The sequence below is a fragment of the Podarcis vaucheri genome (genome assembly GCF_965113315.1).
Source record: "Podarcis vaucheri genome assembly, chromosome: 9".
Classification (NCBI taxonomy): Eukaryota; Metazoa; Chordata; class Lepidosauria; order Squamata; family Lacertidae; genus Podarcis; species Podarcis vaucheri.
In genome coordinates this window covers 25827506-25842111 of record NC_138767.1, presented here as the reverse complement: position 1 = coordinate 25842111, position 14606 = coordinate 25827506, and the positions used below count along the sequence as shown (strand labels likewise).

General features: G+C 48.0%; 1 protein-coding gene and 1 long non-coding RNA gene across 2 annotated transcripts in view; one reads left to right on the top strand and one right to left on the bottom strand.

Moving 5' to 3' along the window:
• Positions 1–3574: 3574 nt before the first annotated feature.
• LOC309540560 lies at positions 3575–4283 on the bottom strand. Its single transcript, XR_014223352.1, has 2 exons — positions 4224–4283; positions 3575–3843 (listed from the first exon to the last, which is right to left on the bottom strand). It is a non-coding gene; the product is annotated as an uncharacterized lncRNA (long non-coding RNA).
• Positions 4284–11935: 7652 nt separating this feature from the next.
• ELOVL6 (ELOVL fatty acid elongase 6) overlaps positions 11936–14606 on the top strand; it is a 78042-nt gene continuing 75371 nt past the window's right edge. Inside the window, exon 1 of the mRNA XM_082237824.1 lies at positions 11936–12284. Within this exon, the coding sequence (XP_082093950.1) occupies positions 12196–12284 (89 nt within the window). The 5' untranslated portion in view covers positions 11936–12195. The remainder of the gene's footprint in view (positions 12285–14606) is intronic.

Genomic DNA, 14606 nt, shown 5'->3' with positions numbered 1-14606 from the left:
AGTGAGCACTCAGGGCTGATTTCCTTAAGAATGGATACGTTTGATCTTCTTGCAGTCCATGGGACTCTCAAGAGTCTCCTCCAGCACCATAATTCAAAAGCATCAATTCTTCGGCAATCAGCATTACTTTTATATGCCTGTTGTCTTTGTCCATGGAGTTTTCTTGGCAGGGATACTGGAGTGGCTTGCCGGTTCCTGCTCCAGGTGGATCACGTTTGGTCAAAACTCTCCACTATGACCTGTCCATCTTGGGTGGCCCTGCATGGCATAGCTCATAGCTTCTCTGAGTTATTCAAGCCCCTTCGCCACGGCAAGGCAGTGATCCATGAAGGGGTTTACAGCAAATCAAACTATATTATTATTATTATTATTACTATTATTTCAATACCAACATTCATCCGAAAATCACAGAGTGATTTGCAAGATAAAAACACAAAAATGCATATCATAATAACAACAAAAACCATTTGGCCATCTTGCCCACTCATTTCTGATTGCTCAGATTGGCAGGGGACATCCAGGTTCTCAAGGAGAGATTTTCCCCAGCACCTTCTATCTCAGAAGAGGCTGGTAGGATTACCTAGTGGGGCACTGAAGGTGAAAATGACAAGAGATCACTGGATGAAGTTCCTCAATTTTGCTGAAGTAGTTAAACTATTTAGTCTTAATGGGATTTTGAATAAATATGCAATTAATTGCAACTATTTTGAATTTCATTATGTTATTATCTTCCTCAGTGGGTTGTGCAAACCACTATTCTGAATACAGTAATGCTTTTTATAGCATAGGCGCCGACTCCATGGGGCGTGAGGGGGCCGAAGCCCCCTCAAAAATTCGTTTGGGGGGGCTCCGCCCCCCCAATAATCTCAGGCACCCCTCCAGCAGAGCGCCACCGCCGCCCCTCCCCATCCCAAAATGCACAGGGTCGGGCTGCATGCCTCCTGCCCTCCCTCCCAAGCAAAAGCTCCACCCAATTTCCTTTGGAGCTGATTAATAGGCGCAGCACGCTCTCCCCTATTCGCTCACGAGGAGGCGGCGCCACTTTATCTGCATATTCATGAGCTTATTAATTATTCATGAGCTTTCCCGGGGGCCCCCAATATTTTTTATAAGTCCGCGTCCCTGGGGTAGAGCATACTGCAGATGAGTTTATAGAACCAAGGAGACGAGTTTGGGAACCCCTGTTCTGATTCTTCTAAGACGAGGTGGCAAGGATTAAACCTTGGTCTTTCTGCAAAGAGCTCTAAGCTGTTGTTGCTGTCTCATACAAACAGCAGTTCGAGAGGACTCAAAAGAGGGTTCTGTTAACCCATCGGAAGAGATGGGGAGCAGCAAAACTGGAAAGGAAATCTGCACTCACTCAATAGGCAGAAATATGTGCCATTTGAAGAGCAAAGGCCTGAGGGAATCTGGAAGACCCTCATGCAAGCTCCTCTTCAATGTGTATCTGTTCTGTGTACACTGCAAACACCTCTTGGGTAGAGATATTTGATGAAGGGATGGGGGAACCTACAAGCCTAGATAGTTCCTGATGTGTGTATGTGTGTGATTTTGCAGGGGGTTCTGCATCTGTTAGAAACAAGCCAGTGAGTGTCTATAGAAACAGTGAAGAAATCTGATACAGAAAAGAAAGCCTGAATTTATTACAGAGCAAATGTTTTGGAATACAGTACGTAGAGAGTAATCACACATACCACTCTGTTGAGAATGTATGACTCTGCATGTTCTTTTATTTTATTTTTTGTTCCATTTCAAATAAAGCTGAATTTCAAAAGCTATATATTTTATTCATTGTTGTAACACAATCCTATACATTATAAGAGCTGTTGTTTTGCGGTACACCCTACGTTTTGCATGTAGAACATCCCAAGTCCAGTGCCCTGCATCCTAGGTCCACCTCCCTTACCTCTCACAGGTAAGGTTGGCAGAGACCACAGTCTGAAATCCTGGACAGCCACAGCCAGTCGGTGTAAACAATACAGAGCTGGGTGGAGCAATAGCCTCACTCCGTGTAAGGCAGCTTCCTGTTTCATTTGAAGTTCACTGCTTTGAGTGGGATTTACTAGCTAGTGTATCTAGTATTTGCTACATTTGCTTACTAAGAATTCCAATAAATCTGTGGGATTTCTCTTTTAAAAGGGCTTCTTGGTGGTTGTTCCCAGGCCCTGGAATGTCCTGCCTGGAGAACATAGACTGGTTTCCCCTTGTTGTCCTTCAACTGGCAGGTGTGAAGATCTTCTTGTTCCTACAGGTTTTTTGGGGAATTGACTGCTTTTAATGAAAGTGCTGGTGCTGTGTTGTTTTTATTGTAATTTCTGGTATGTTTTAAACAGATTATATACCGTATATGTTTGTAGTTTTAGTTCTATCAGTGTTTAGTTGTTTTTTAAGGATGGGTTGTTTTTTTCGGGGGGGGGGGGTAAGCGATTCTTATTTTTAACTGTAAGCCACCATGAGTCCTATGAGGGGAAAAGGCAGTATACTGTATAAATAAACTAATAATGCTAACACTAATACTACTAATAATAATGTTTTGGGTCAGGCCGTTATTGTGACAAAGAAAGCTTGAAGTGACGGAAATGCAACAGTAAACAACATTTAACATACTAGTTAAACTGGAATGATAGGATCTACAGTGGTTCAGCTGCATTTAGGAAACTGGCTTAAAGCCAAGCAATCTTGTTCAACTGGTTTGAGGATTTGCAACCTTAGCCTATGGAAGCTGAAAACTTGTAGTGAGAAAGTAATATACTGTTGCATGCCACCCCAACCTGAAAGCAGTGTGAGATTCCAGAGCTTCCAGGTGCTTACCCTTCAGCGTGAGGGACAGCGGAGACTGTAGTGTCTTTATGGTATATGGTCTATTTACACATACAGTGGTACTTCGGGTTACATACGCTTCAGGTTACAGACTCCACTAACCCAGAAATAGTACCTCGGGTTAAGAACTTTGCTTCAGGATGAGGACAGAAATCATGCTCCGGTGGCGCGGCAGCAGCAGGAGACCCCATTAGCTAAAGTGGTGCTTCAGGTTAATAACAGTTTCAGGTTAAGAACGGACCTCCGGAACGAATTAAGTTCTTAGCCCGAGGTACCACTGCTTATACAACCTGAGCCTATGATGGATTGGTTCACAACACTAACACCCAAGAGGGTCTTGCTTCTCCCATGGCCACAGCCTTGGATTCCAGCAGAAATCGGGCATAGCTGTGTCTCCCAGGAGCCTAGCCTGCACACTCCCAGCTTCTAGCTCACATAACTCTGCCCTTTGTCTTTCTAACTGCCAGCAAGGTGAGAGGGAGACATCCTTTGTTATTTGCCACAGAACCACTTCCTTTGTTACCTTAATGGCTCGTACACAGAGGGCCATTACCTCACCAGGAAACTAGCCCGGCTATTCCAAGAATTGAATCCAACCTGAAGGGGGCTCAAGCATATAGCATACCCCACACACAAAAAACCACAATACTAACATTAGCTGATCACCAAAGTGAGATGAAACTTCTTGCCCATGATAGGGCGAGATAGGGCTGGCTATTGGCCAGAAAATAAACCTAGCCAGCCAGGTCTGTGCTCTTTCTACTTTGACATGGATTTGCTATGCATAAATCAACAGGTGAAGCTCTGCATGTCATGAAAGGAAAGCGCCATCGCCTTTGGCAGAAGTACGATGTACACGTGTCAGCGTTCTTTAAAGCGATTTTCCTCGGGGGTGTACGGGTGAGTAGTAAGGATGAGTAGTTAAAGCGGCAAGACTAAAATGCAAACGCCTTTGGAAGTCTATCCCACTGGAATGCTGCTGTTGTTGTTCAGCTGGTGGTGATCTGGCGCTGGTAGGCTCACCTGCAAAAAAGATATCTATTACTTAAGCCGCCGCACGTCGGATGATTGGCCAAGGACACGCCTACAGCCCGTGGGCCGGCATAATGGCGAAGCGCCCCCTCCGCCGCGCTGCTCTCCCTCTTGCTCCGCGCTCTGCCTCTTTCGCGGGCATTCGGCTGGGCGTGACGTCATTTCATTCATACCGCCAGTTTGCAGAACAATCTAGAGCCTGGGCTCGTTCGAAGTGAGACAAAGGTGAGGGGGAAGCTGGACCGCCCAACTTCTCTCGCCGGTTTATAAATGCCTCGAAACCGGTTGCTTGAGTTCGGCGCGCGCCCCTGAGCTAAGTCGCTCCCCCTGCAGCGGATTATTTTTTTTAAAATAAAATCTCTTCCACTTACTCATGTTTCGGCACTGTGGATTCAGTGCATCACATATCTTTCATATAGATAATGTTTAAAAAGTCTCTATCTCTCCCCCCACCCCTTGCCAGCTCTCGGTGGTGCAGTCCATTGTGACATTCCGGTAGGAAACCTGTCGGCTTCGCCAACTGCAGACCACGAGGGCGCTCCTGGGTCTTAAAGCTCGCGATGTGTAGTTTGCTAAGATTTCGTTTTATCCTAGGGAAGGAAAGTGCGTTCCTCGAACCTAACAGTGACAGCTTTCCTCAGTTGCCTCTGAGGAAGATATTGGAACGATAAATTTGGTTGCCTCGCTGAATTGCTGAGAGACAGTATGGTGTAGTGGTCAGAGCGTCAGAATAGGACCTGGGGGAGAGCAGGATTCTAGTGCCAACCTGGCCACGAGGCTCACTCCGTGACTTTGAGCCAGGCAGTCACTCAGCCAAACTTACCTCACAGGGTTGTTGCCAGGATAAAATGTCACTATGGGGTGGGGAGAGAACTATAAACACCAACTTAAGCTCCTTTGATGAAAAATAGGGTGTAAAAGAATTACCGCAATTTGAATCCATTAGCTGGGAGTAAACATCTATCTTAGTATTCTGCATAGCTATTCAAAGGCAAATTCCACTGAGGTCAATTGGGCTTACTCCTAGGAAGTTGGGCATGGGATTGCTCCTTCGCTCTCCCATTGACATCAATTAAAATACCTAACTTTTGAAAGAGGGAAGGCCAAAAGGAGGGCAAACTGTGTAGATGGACATGTAAAAATTCAATCACTGTCCATTGTTATTTATTTAAGGCATTTATACTGCATAATCATTAGCATTTCTAAGCAGTGTATATAAAAATAAACCATACAGAGAAGAAAACAATAAATGTTCATCATAAAACCAAACTTAAGCTGGAGCATTACCTTAAAATGTCTGTGCCATGTGCCTGAAGTTCAGCAAGCAGAGTGCTTGTCTGATCTCAGGAGGGAATTCCACAGACATGTTCCCATAACACTGAATGCATGTCTTCTAGTTGTTACAAGATGTGCATGGGGGACCCACATACAGAGAGCAAGGTGCTTAAGAGGTTGGTGGCAGTCCAGCTTCAGGAATGCTTGGAAGAGACTGCATATATCTAAATCCATTTCAGTCTGGCTTCAGGCCTGGTCATGGCACTGGAACTGCCTTGGTTGCCCTGGCTGATGACATTTACTGGGAGAGAGATGGGGGCAGTTAAGCCCCACTCTTTCTTCTTGACCTCTTTCAATACATTAACCATTATCCTTCTGGTGCAGCTCAAGGAGTTGTAGGTACTGCACTTCAGTGTTTCCTCTTAGCTCCAGGGCCATTTCCATAAAGTTGTTATGGGAAGTCACTGTTCAGTGCCACAAGAGCTTGCCATCTTCTCCCACATGCTATTTAACTTGTATATGAAGCCTCTGGGAAGTCACCAGGAATGTCACCAATATGCAGATGACACCCAGCTCTATCTGTCCCTCTGTTCCATCTGAATCTGGCTTACAGGTGTTTGGTGGCCATGATGGGCTGGATGTGGACCAGGAAATTGAAACTGAATCCTAATAGACAGAGGAATTATGTGTTCCAAGTTCTCAAATCCAGGAGGTGAGAAGATGGCCTGTTGTAGACAGGGTTGCACTCCCCTGGAAGGGGCAGGTTTATCATTTGGGGGTATTCCTGGATCCAGTATTGTCACTTGAGATCCAGGTTCATGGTCCTTTCTGTATCCCAGCACAGAACCTTCAATCAGTCAACCAAGGTTATCTGTGTCCCAAAACCAAATCAAAAGTGACAGAAAAGGATCAAAATATCCTCCTCCAAGAATCTGTGGAGCTGGGTTGCTAAAATATGCTCCAATATATTCCTGAAGTAGACCATTTGTCTAAAGTTAATAGGGTTAGCTAAATCATATGTGGGCTTTTTAAAGAGAAACAATGTCATCTAACCACAGTCCTCTTCAGGTTTTTGGGAACCACCTTCTCCATTGTGTAGGCATTTACTACCCTCCTGGTCCAGTTGCTTAGTCTTCTTGTAGAAAATATAATCCAGGAACGGATAAAGATCAAGAGTGCTAGTTGTGGCTCTCACCCCATTAAGAATCTTGTCCATGTCCTCTGGTTGCAGAAACTGGAAGGCCAGAACAGAACACGAAAAGAACAAGTGGAACCAGGGCAAGTGGTTTCTTTCTCAACTAGGTCTACTCCAGGTGTTTTGAATGACATCAGCCCCAGCCCACACCTATGATTTAATACGTATTTAAGCTATGCCCAATAATCTGATTATCATTTGCGGTAAACACAAATCAGAAAGGAACAAAGGTGTATCACATTAAGAGTCAGATCAGGATAAGCTGGACATACCTAAAGAGATATTAAGAAAACGCCAATATTTATACATGGAACAGTGCTATTCAGCCATCAAATGCCTGAATAAACAGGATGTTTTCAAATTTATCCTGATAATAATGATAGAGACAGGTGCACCTCATTAGGGAGCACATTACACAACCAGGGATCCACCACTGGGGCCTTCTCAACTGAGGCCCAGCCAACTGTGCAGCCCATTGTAGCAGCAGCACAAACGAGGCCTCACTTGCTGAACACAGGGCCCAAAATGGTTGGGAAAGGTGTTCTTTTGGGTACTTGGGTCCTAAGCCATTTAGGGTTTTATATGCTAGTACTAGCACCTTGATTTGGGCCCAGTAGTTCACTGGAAGACAGGGCATTGCTTTCAGGACTGGTGTCACAGGGTTGCCCACATGCAGCAGCCTCCAGACAATCTTCAAGGGCAGCCCCATGTAGGCTACATAGCAGTAGTCCAAGTGGAAGGTCACTAGAGCATGAACAACTGAAACCAGGCTATCCATGACCCAGAATGGCCATAACTGGCAAACCAGCCTAAGCTGGGGGTAAGCACTCTTACCCACAAAAGTCATTTGAGACTCCAGTGACAAGTTGGAATCCAGGAGTACTCCCAGATTATGAACCTGATCCTTCAGTTGGAGTGTAGCATCCCTCAAAACAAGATATACATCTAACTTCCAAAATATAAGGTACACATGGAAACCACCCACACACTGTCTTGGCCCTCATTGTTGGATGAAGAACTCAAACGCCTCGTTTGGTTTCTGCTGAAGTCTTTAATCCACAAATCTGATGGGTGCATAGGCAAGGGACAGGTTACAAGATTCAGCAGGTGCATAAAGGTAAAGATACATGTTGCTGCTGTTGGCATCCATTTGTCTTGAGAGACAATGGTCAAACGGCTGTGCTGGCAGCACCATGGTGACCTCCCTGGGTAGCAGCTGGGGCAGTGCGTATGGAGGTCCTGGGCTGCCCAGACGACAATAACCCCCTCTTGGGCTCACTGTTGTGGTCCAAAGGAAAGCAGAACAATACATTTGTCACCAGCTTGGCTACAGGAGTTGCCGGAAGGAGGTGTACAAGATGCCATGCAACCGCCTTAGGGACTCCACCCTTGTGAAGGGTTTACTCCTTAGCCTTTTCTTCTCCCAAAGATATCCTGCAAAGCAGCAGAGGTTATGGATCAGATTTTTCCTTCTCCTAGATGGACTACGTTCCCAGGTTGAAGAGCCCCACCTGCCCTTCACTCCCCCCTACAGGATGCACATAAACCACCTTCTTGACAACTGGGCCCGCTATTGGTCTCACCCACTCAAAGGGACACGGGTGGCACTGTGGGTTAAACCACAGAGCCTAGGACTTGCCGATCAGAAAGTTGGTGGTTCGAATCCCCATGACGGGGTGAGCTCCCATTGCTCGGTCCCTGCTCCTGCCAACCTAGCAGTTCGAAAGCACGTCAAAGTGCTTCCGGTGGGAAGGTAAAGCCGTTTCCGTGCGCTGCTCTGGTTCGCCAGAAGCAGCTTAGTCATGCTGGCCACATGACCTGGAAGCTGTACGCCGGCTCCCTCGGCCAATAAAGCGAGATGAGCACTGCAACCCCAGAGTCGGTCGCGACTGGACCTAATGGTCAGGGGTCCCTTTACCTTTACTCCATCCCCCAGAGCCTGTCTTCACATGCTGGGCAAATCCCTAACTCAAGCTAAAATATTTATCCAACAAGCAACCCCCCCCCCCATACCTTCATTTTTTGAAGGGCAGGCAGAGAGCACTTAGTGTGGCAAGCAGCTAGAGTCCTGGGACTGGGCAAGCAGATGGACACTCCTTCAAGTGAGTTGAGCTTACTAAGTTTGTTTGCACTGGTGGTGGGGTCCCCATGTTCTTGGAGATGGAGGCGGTGCCAGCTCAGCATCCAATTGACTCTCCTCACTGGCAGGAGGCACTGAGGAGCAGCTCCACAACAGGAGGTATCTGAGATGGGGTGTCTGGTTCCATAGGGGCAGTACACTCCTCTGCCAACCTGCTTGGTCCCTCCCCTAGATCCAGCTCTCTATTCCCTGTAAATACTTGCACCCTCCCTGAGCTCAGACACTTCTTGGGGTCCCAATTGCATCTCCCCCCATGCTAGGATCCTCCCTGGGGTTATTCAGATCCAACTCTTTATTTCACAGTTAAGGTAACTGAAATGGAATCCCACGCACAGATTTTCTTTAGATTAGCATTTGTGAAGTTGAAACAATGTTTCTAATCCACCTTTTTTTGTAATCAACGGGTGGACTGATTGGAACTGGAGAACCAATTAATAGATTCCTGATAAGTGCTATAAGCATGCCCTGAAAAAAATGGCTAACAGAACATTCCTTAAAATGTTCTAAAGGTTGGCTAACCTAGCTACCACAGTGCCTGCGAACTGGCGATTCTCACCTAGTACTGATGACGGAAACAAACTAACAAGACACAATCTATTTCTAGATAGGAAAGGATACAATTGTAGGCACTTGGTGCAGCTTGGAAACTGAGCATGATTACTTAGATGCAAACCTGAGTTCAGTGGTTCCCCAGTAAAATGTGCAGCTACCTAGTTAAACAAGATGTAGTGATGTCTTCTTTGGCGATCACTCGCAGCCGAGTAAGATTGTCTTCCATAAACACAGTTTTAACAATGAGTCCATAAGTGACTGTGGAGGCCAATTCTGGATCCACACATCCTTCCACAGTAGGGACACTGGTTTCTGGGCAGGATTTGATCACGGTGTGGATTTGCCAAGTGTGCCTTCCTCTTAGCACATTTCTCCCTTGCGTCCTGAGTTCGAGTGTCTTCAAAACTCATGACACCTTTGGTAAAGGCTGTTCTCCAACTGGAGCGCCCGCAGGCCAGTGTTTCCCAGTTGTCAGTGTTTATACTTCTTCTTTTTTTTAAGATTTGCCTTAAGACAGTCTTTAAACCTCTTTTGTTGACCACCACCCCAGCATTACACTTTCCATTTTAAAGTTTAGAATTGAGTAGTTGCTTTGGAAGACTATCATCAGGCATCTGCACAACATGACCAGTCCAGCGAAGTTGATGTTGAAGAATCATTGCTTCACCAACTTGGATGGCTTTAAAAGAGGATTAGGCACCCTCCCCCTCTCCCCCCTCCCCACCCCAAGACTTCCCTCAGCTCCTCTCTCTGATTTCTCAACACATATTTTTCTCTGCATACTTGGGGAGGTGGGGGGCGGGAAAGGGGGGGAATAATGAATATGATATGTTTTGATATTTTGTTATGTTGAAATTGTTAATTTTAAAAATTTAAAATAAAATATAGGATTAGGCAAATTTGTGGAGCCTAAGGCTACCAGCATCTACTAGGCATGATGTCTATCTATGTATCCTGCACTTTCAGAGGCATTACATCCATGAATGCCAGTTGCTAAGAATCAAAGGTGAGCAGAGTGGCATCTGGTTGGCTGCTCTGAGAACAGGATGCTGGACTAGATGTGCCACTGGCCTGATCCAGCAGTGATCTCCTTATGTAGCTCCCTAGACATTATTTGCTGTGAATGCAGTGTGGAACATATGGTGGAAATAAGGGGAAACTGGGGGTCTTTTTTTGTTCCTTCTGGGTATTTCGCCTTCATCATTTCACCCATAGCAGAGTAGGCTTGGCCGAAGCTGTATGGTTACATCATTTTTTAAAAAGAAAAGACAAGACAAAATAAAGAGTCACTACTGCATTTGTATAGGGTAGTGAGGAAGAATACAAAGGGCAAGAATTTTATTTATTTTTCACAAAATTTAGATACTGATTGGTTGTTAAAAAACAACAACCCTCCAAGTGGTTAAGAAAAAGAATAAAATAATGAAATTATCAGTAAAACACAGTTAACAGCAACCATTAAAAACCTTCAAAAAGAATGTGGTTGTTTGTTGTTGTTGTTGGTTTTGCTAAAAACCAGATTAAAATACATGTCAGCATAACCACATGGCTGGATAGACTTGCCTAAACAGAATTTTTTTTTGTAGCAGTCACCAGAATGTACCTGCCTGGTGTGAATAGGCCGGGTGCCCCAAAGTATGGGTGCCTCCACGTCAAAATATTTTCATTACGAATGCCATGAGCAGGGCCAGCACAAGACATTTTGACACATGAGGCAAACCACAAAATGGCACCACCACACCAGGGAAGGAGGGTTGAGTAAAGATCTACACAGCAAGATCAAGCTGGGGATAAAGATCTACACTGGGAACAAAGGGGGGGGATAAAATGAACCCCAGCTGATGGTTGAAGGAATGGGAGGGGAAAAGGTGGGTGCAGAATTCAGGAGACCCCCTAAGGGTGGGAGGAGACTGGCAATGCCTCCTATTGGCTGAGAGGCCCCTATAGAGGGGAGCCTGCTGAGGAGGGGGCAGATCTGGCCTCTAAGGACCGTGCCACTGCTGTCACTGCCACTGCATTATCTGGAGGCTGGATCTGCTGCCCCTGTGGATCCTGCCGCCTGAGGCAGTTGCCTCACCTTGCCTCAAGAGTGGGCCTGCCCTGACCAGGAGCATTATGTGGCACCTGTAACAATGCCAGTGACACCGAAGGAAGATATTCCGCAGAGACTCTTACTCAGATCTATTCCCCAAATAGATCTTGCTCAATTGGTTCTTCCTGGCACTGGTGCACTCTTACTTGTTGGCATCCGTCCATCTCAAGAAACAATGGAGTGCACCTCCAGGGGTGTTAGCAGCACTGAAATGACCTCCCTGGGGTGCAAGCCTGAGCAGTGTGCGTGGAGGTCCTGGGCTGCCCAGACAACAAGACTCCCCTCTCAGCCTCACTGATGTGGTCCAAAGGAAAGCAGAGCCATATGTTGGGCAACAGCCTGGCTGCAGAAGTTGCTGGAAGGAGGGCATACAAGGTGCCATCCAATTGTCTTAGGGACTTAGGGTTTACTCCTTAGCCTTTTTTTCTCCTGATGGCGTCCCACAAGCATCATTTTAATCAAGTTATGGGAATGATAGGAATCAAGGAAGGCTTGGAGAGGAAAGACAAGTTTAAAACACATCCCTAAAAAGTGTGTTGCTGCCAAGGTTTGAAGGCCAGGTTGAAGGTGTTATCTGATGTGCAAACTGAGCAGAAAAGGTCCTTCACGGTATGGAAGTGTGGGAATCTCCTGCATGTGTCACGCAGCATGGTTAGGAAAGCAAAACCTTCGCACTGCTGCAAGCCCCGCCTCACCGCCCCTCCACCCGTTTCTTTTCTACCCACACTTGGAAGCTTGCCTAGTTAGGAAAGCCAACAGGAATGAATGGACTTGGGGAGGCTCTGAGCGAGGGTTGGGCACTAAGACCGCCGCGGCTCCCTTTCCGCCCAGGGTGGATTGCAGAAGCGGAGAGGAGGAGAGATCTCCAGACACGAGAGGAGGTTATAGGAAGAGGATAAAAGCAATGCTACAACAAGGATATAGCTGAGAGAGAGAAAGAGGGGCGAAGAAGAAAAGGAGAAGGTGGTGGATGAGGCCGTGTGGTGGGGATACCTGACGAGACGCTGAGCGGGGGGGGAAAGGGGGGCCTTTCGCAGACCTTGTATTGTCAGCCAGGCGTAAGGAAGCTTCCCCTCCAAGATCGTTCCAATGAACATGTCAGTGTTGACTCTGCAAGAATACGAATTCGAGAAGCAGTTCAACGAGAATGAAGCGATTCAATGGATGCAAGAGAACTGGTGAGTGATGATGGTGGCGGCGGCGGCGGCTCCAGGCGAGCCGGTGCTCTCTGGCTGGGAGCAAAGCGTGTGCGTCTCCGGGTGATGCTCTCGCTCCCTCCCTCCTGCCGTGGCAAGGATTACAAGCGAAGGAGGGAGGGAGCGGGGCGAGCGGTGGCGGAGAGGAGAGAATGCAGATCGCCCAATGTGCCCAAGACGCCTCTGTGCGTCCAGGGCGCGCGCGCGCGTGCGCCACAGAGTGCATTATTGGCGTGTGGGTCGGCGCGCATCGCGTGTAGGTAACGCTTTCCGTGAATGGGTCTAGTGTTGGGAAGCCTCCCAGGCTGGAACAAGAACACCACTGTCTTCTGGAGGAGACAGGCTCCTGTTGTTTATTTGGATGCCTATACTGTATATAGATATATTATATAATAGAGCCCATCTCCCACATTGTTCCTTGTCCTCAGAAACCATCTGCTTCTCCAGCACCACCGTTTTGCATTAGGCCCTCGCTCTGTTTCACCCATTGCGCCCCATGCGTCTTTAATTCGCACCCTCTCTTCTGTTGTGACTCCTAATTTTACTCGGGGTCCTTTACCTCCCCCCACGCCTTACCATGCATGTTTCCTCTCCCCCCACCGCCTTTTGTATGTGTGTAGGAGGTGAATACAGGCTTGTTTCGATCCATGCAAAAAAAAAACAACCCTCGCTTCGTTGCTGATAAAGAAGCCCCCGCTCCCAGCATCTCTCGGTGGGGCTGGGATCACTTTTGCGTTATAGCCGTGCATGTAAGCGCGGGGTAAATTTCTGTGGATGGGTTTGGAGAGGATGATGAGAGGAGGGGTTCCTCTTCCTGCCGCCGGTTGCCTGGAAGGCAGGGAGGGTCTGGGAACTTGGGAGCCGAGAAGTAGTAAGGCTGGTCACATTCAGGTAAAGCAATAGTAAGAAGGGGAGAGGGGCAAATGTAAAATGATACGCATTTGCCGCTGACGAAGTGGCCTGCATCTTCTCTGACTCTGCCGTAGGAGGGAGTTTCTGCTCACAGCTAGACTTTAGGCTAGACTCGTCAGGTGCTTTTTTATTTTATGGCGGTTTCTCCCTCCCTGCTGCCGCGATCCCAAATCTGATCTCCATCGAGATCTCTTGCTACAATAAGTCTCGGATAGAATGTCCTTGGCTTAAAAGTGCCTTTGATCCTGACAGCCTTCTCCAAGTAAACTTTGACTTGCCACCCCAAGAGGACTGAAAAATGCATCCTTCTTTCCCCATTTTGAGGATGATGGTGCGCATCGGAGGGAGGAAAATGGAGGGGGGAAGCTTTCCAGACAGAGGCTCATAGCACCCCCCGGATCTAGCCTGAGCCGGCCAGCGAGACTGTGTGTGTATGCGCGCGCGCCTTTCCTCAAACAAGCACATGCCGTTGTGGGCGAATCAGTGGGGAGACGGAGAGGGGAAATGAGGTGACGCCATGGGAGCCGCTGCGCGGACAGGGCTTAATTTTGAGCCCGGGCTCCGTCCCTGAACCTATTTTTGAAACGCCGGGACCATGCAAATCAAGTCGGAGAGTGGCCACTTCCTCTGCGCATGAGCAGAGCGCGCTCCCACGGAGTGACCCAGGCCGCCGGCACACCGTGGGAAGGGAGGAGCCGGGTTAGGTTGAGCCCTGGCATCTGTTGTCTTAGAAATTTCGCTTTGGAAGGAGATGGGTGGAGAAGGCAACCCCTTTTCCCTGCATGGAGGGAGAAGGATGGAGCTGATCGTGTGTGTCTGTGTCTCCTCTTGTCCTCCTGGCCTGCTTCTGCCGCTGCGACCTGCGGAGATCCGCCATCCTTCCAGACATAAACACGTGCCTGCCCCTAGCCAGTTCACGCTCTCTCAGGTTTAAATCTGCCATCCCGCTCCGCCCCTTCTTCCTCCCTTAAGTAGGCCGGGCCTGCTGCTTTGGCAAGCCTGCAAGCTGGCGAGCGGCGAGCGCGCTTGCCAGGTAGCAGATTCGCCCTGGCGCGCCCCGCGTGCAAAAATCTCTCCACCCCGCTCTCTTTCTCTCGGTCGTCACGCAGCATTCGCCTGTCCTCACCTGAACTGCAGCAGCTACATGAGGGAGGTCAGCAGATCGGTGGGGTGAAGTGTCTGGGTCCTCCAAGAGCCAACGAGGGCACCGTTGCACAACGGTGCCACGAGGTAGTCATCCCTGCTGGGGTGAGGAGACCAGTCTGTGTGCTGATCAGGTTGGCATGCAGGCAAGTGCGCGGCTCGCTACGATGCTCCTTTCCACACCTGGCACAGATCTGCCAGACGATCGATTTGGAACTCTCCTCAGACGAGGTTGCCAACTGTCTAGAT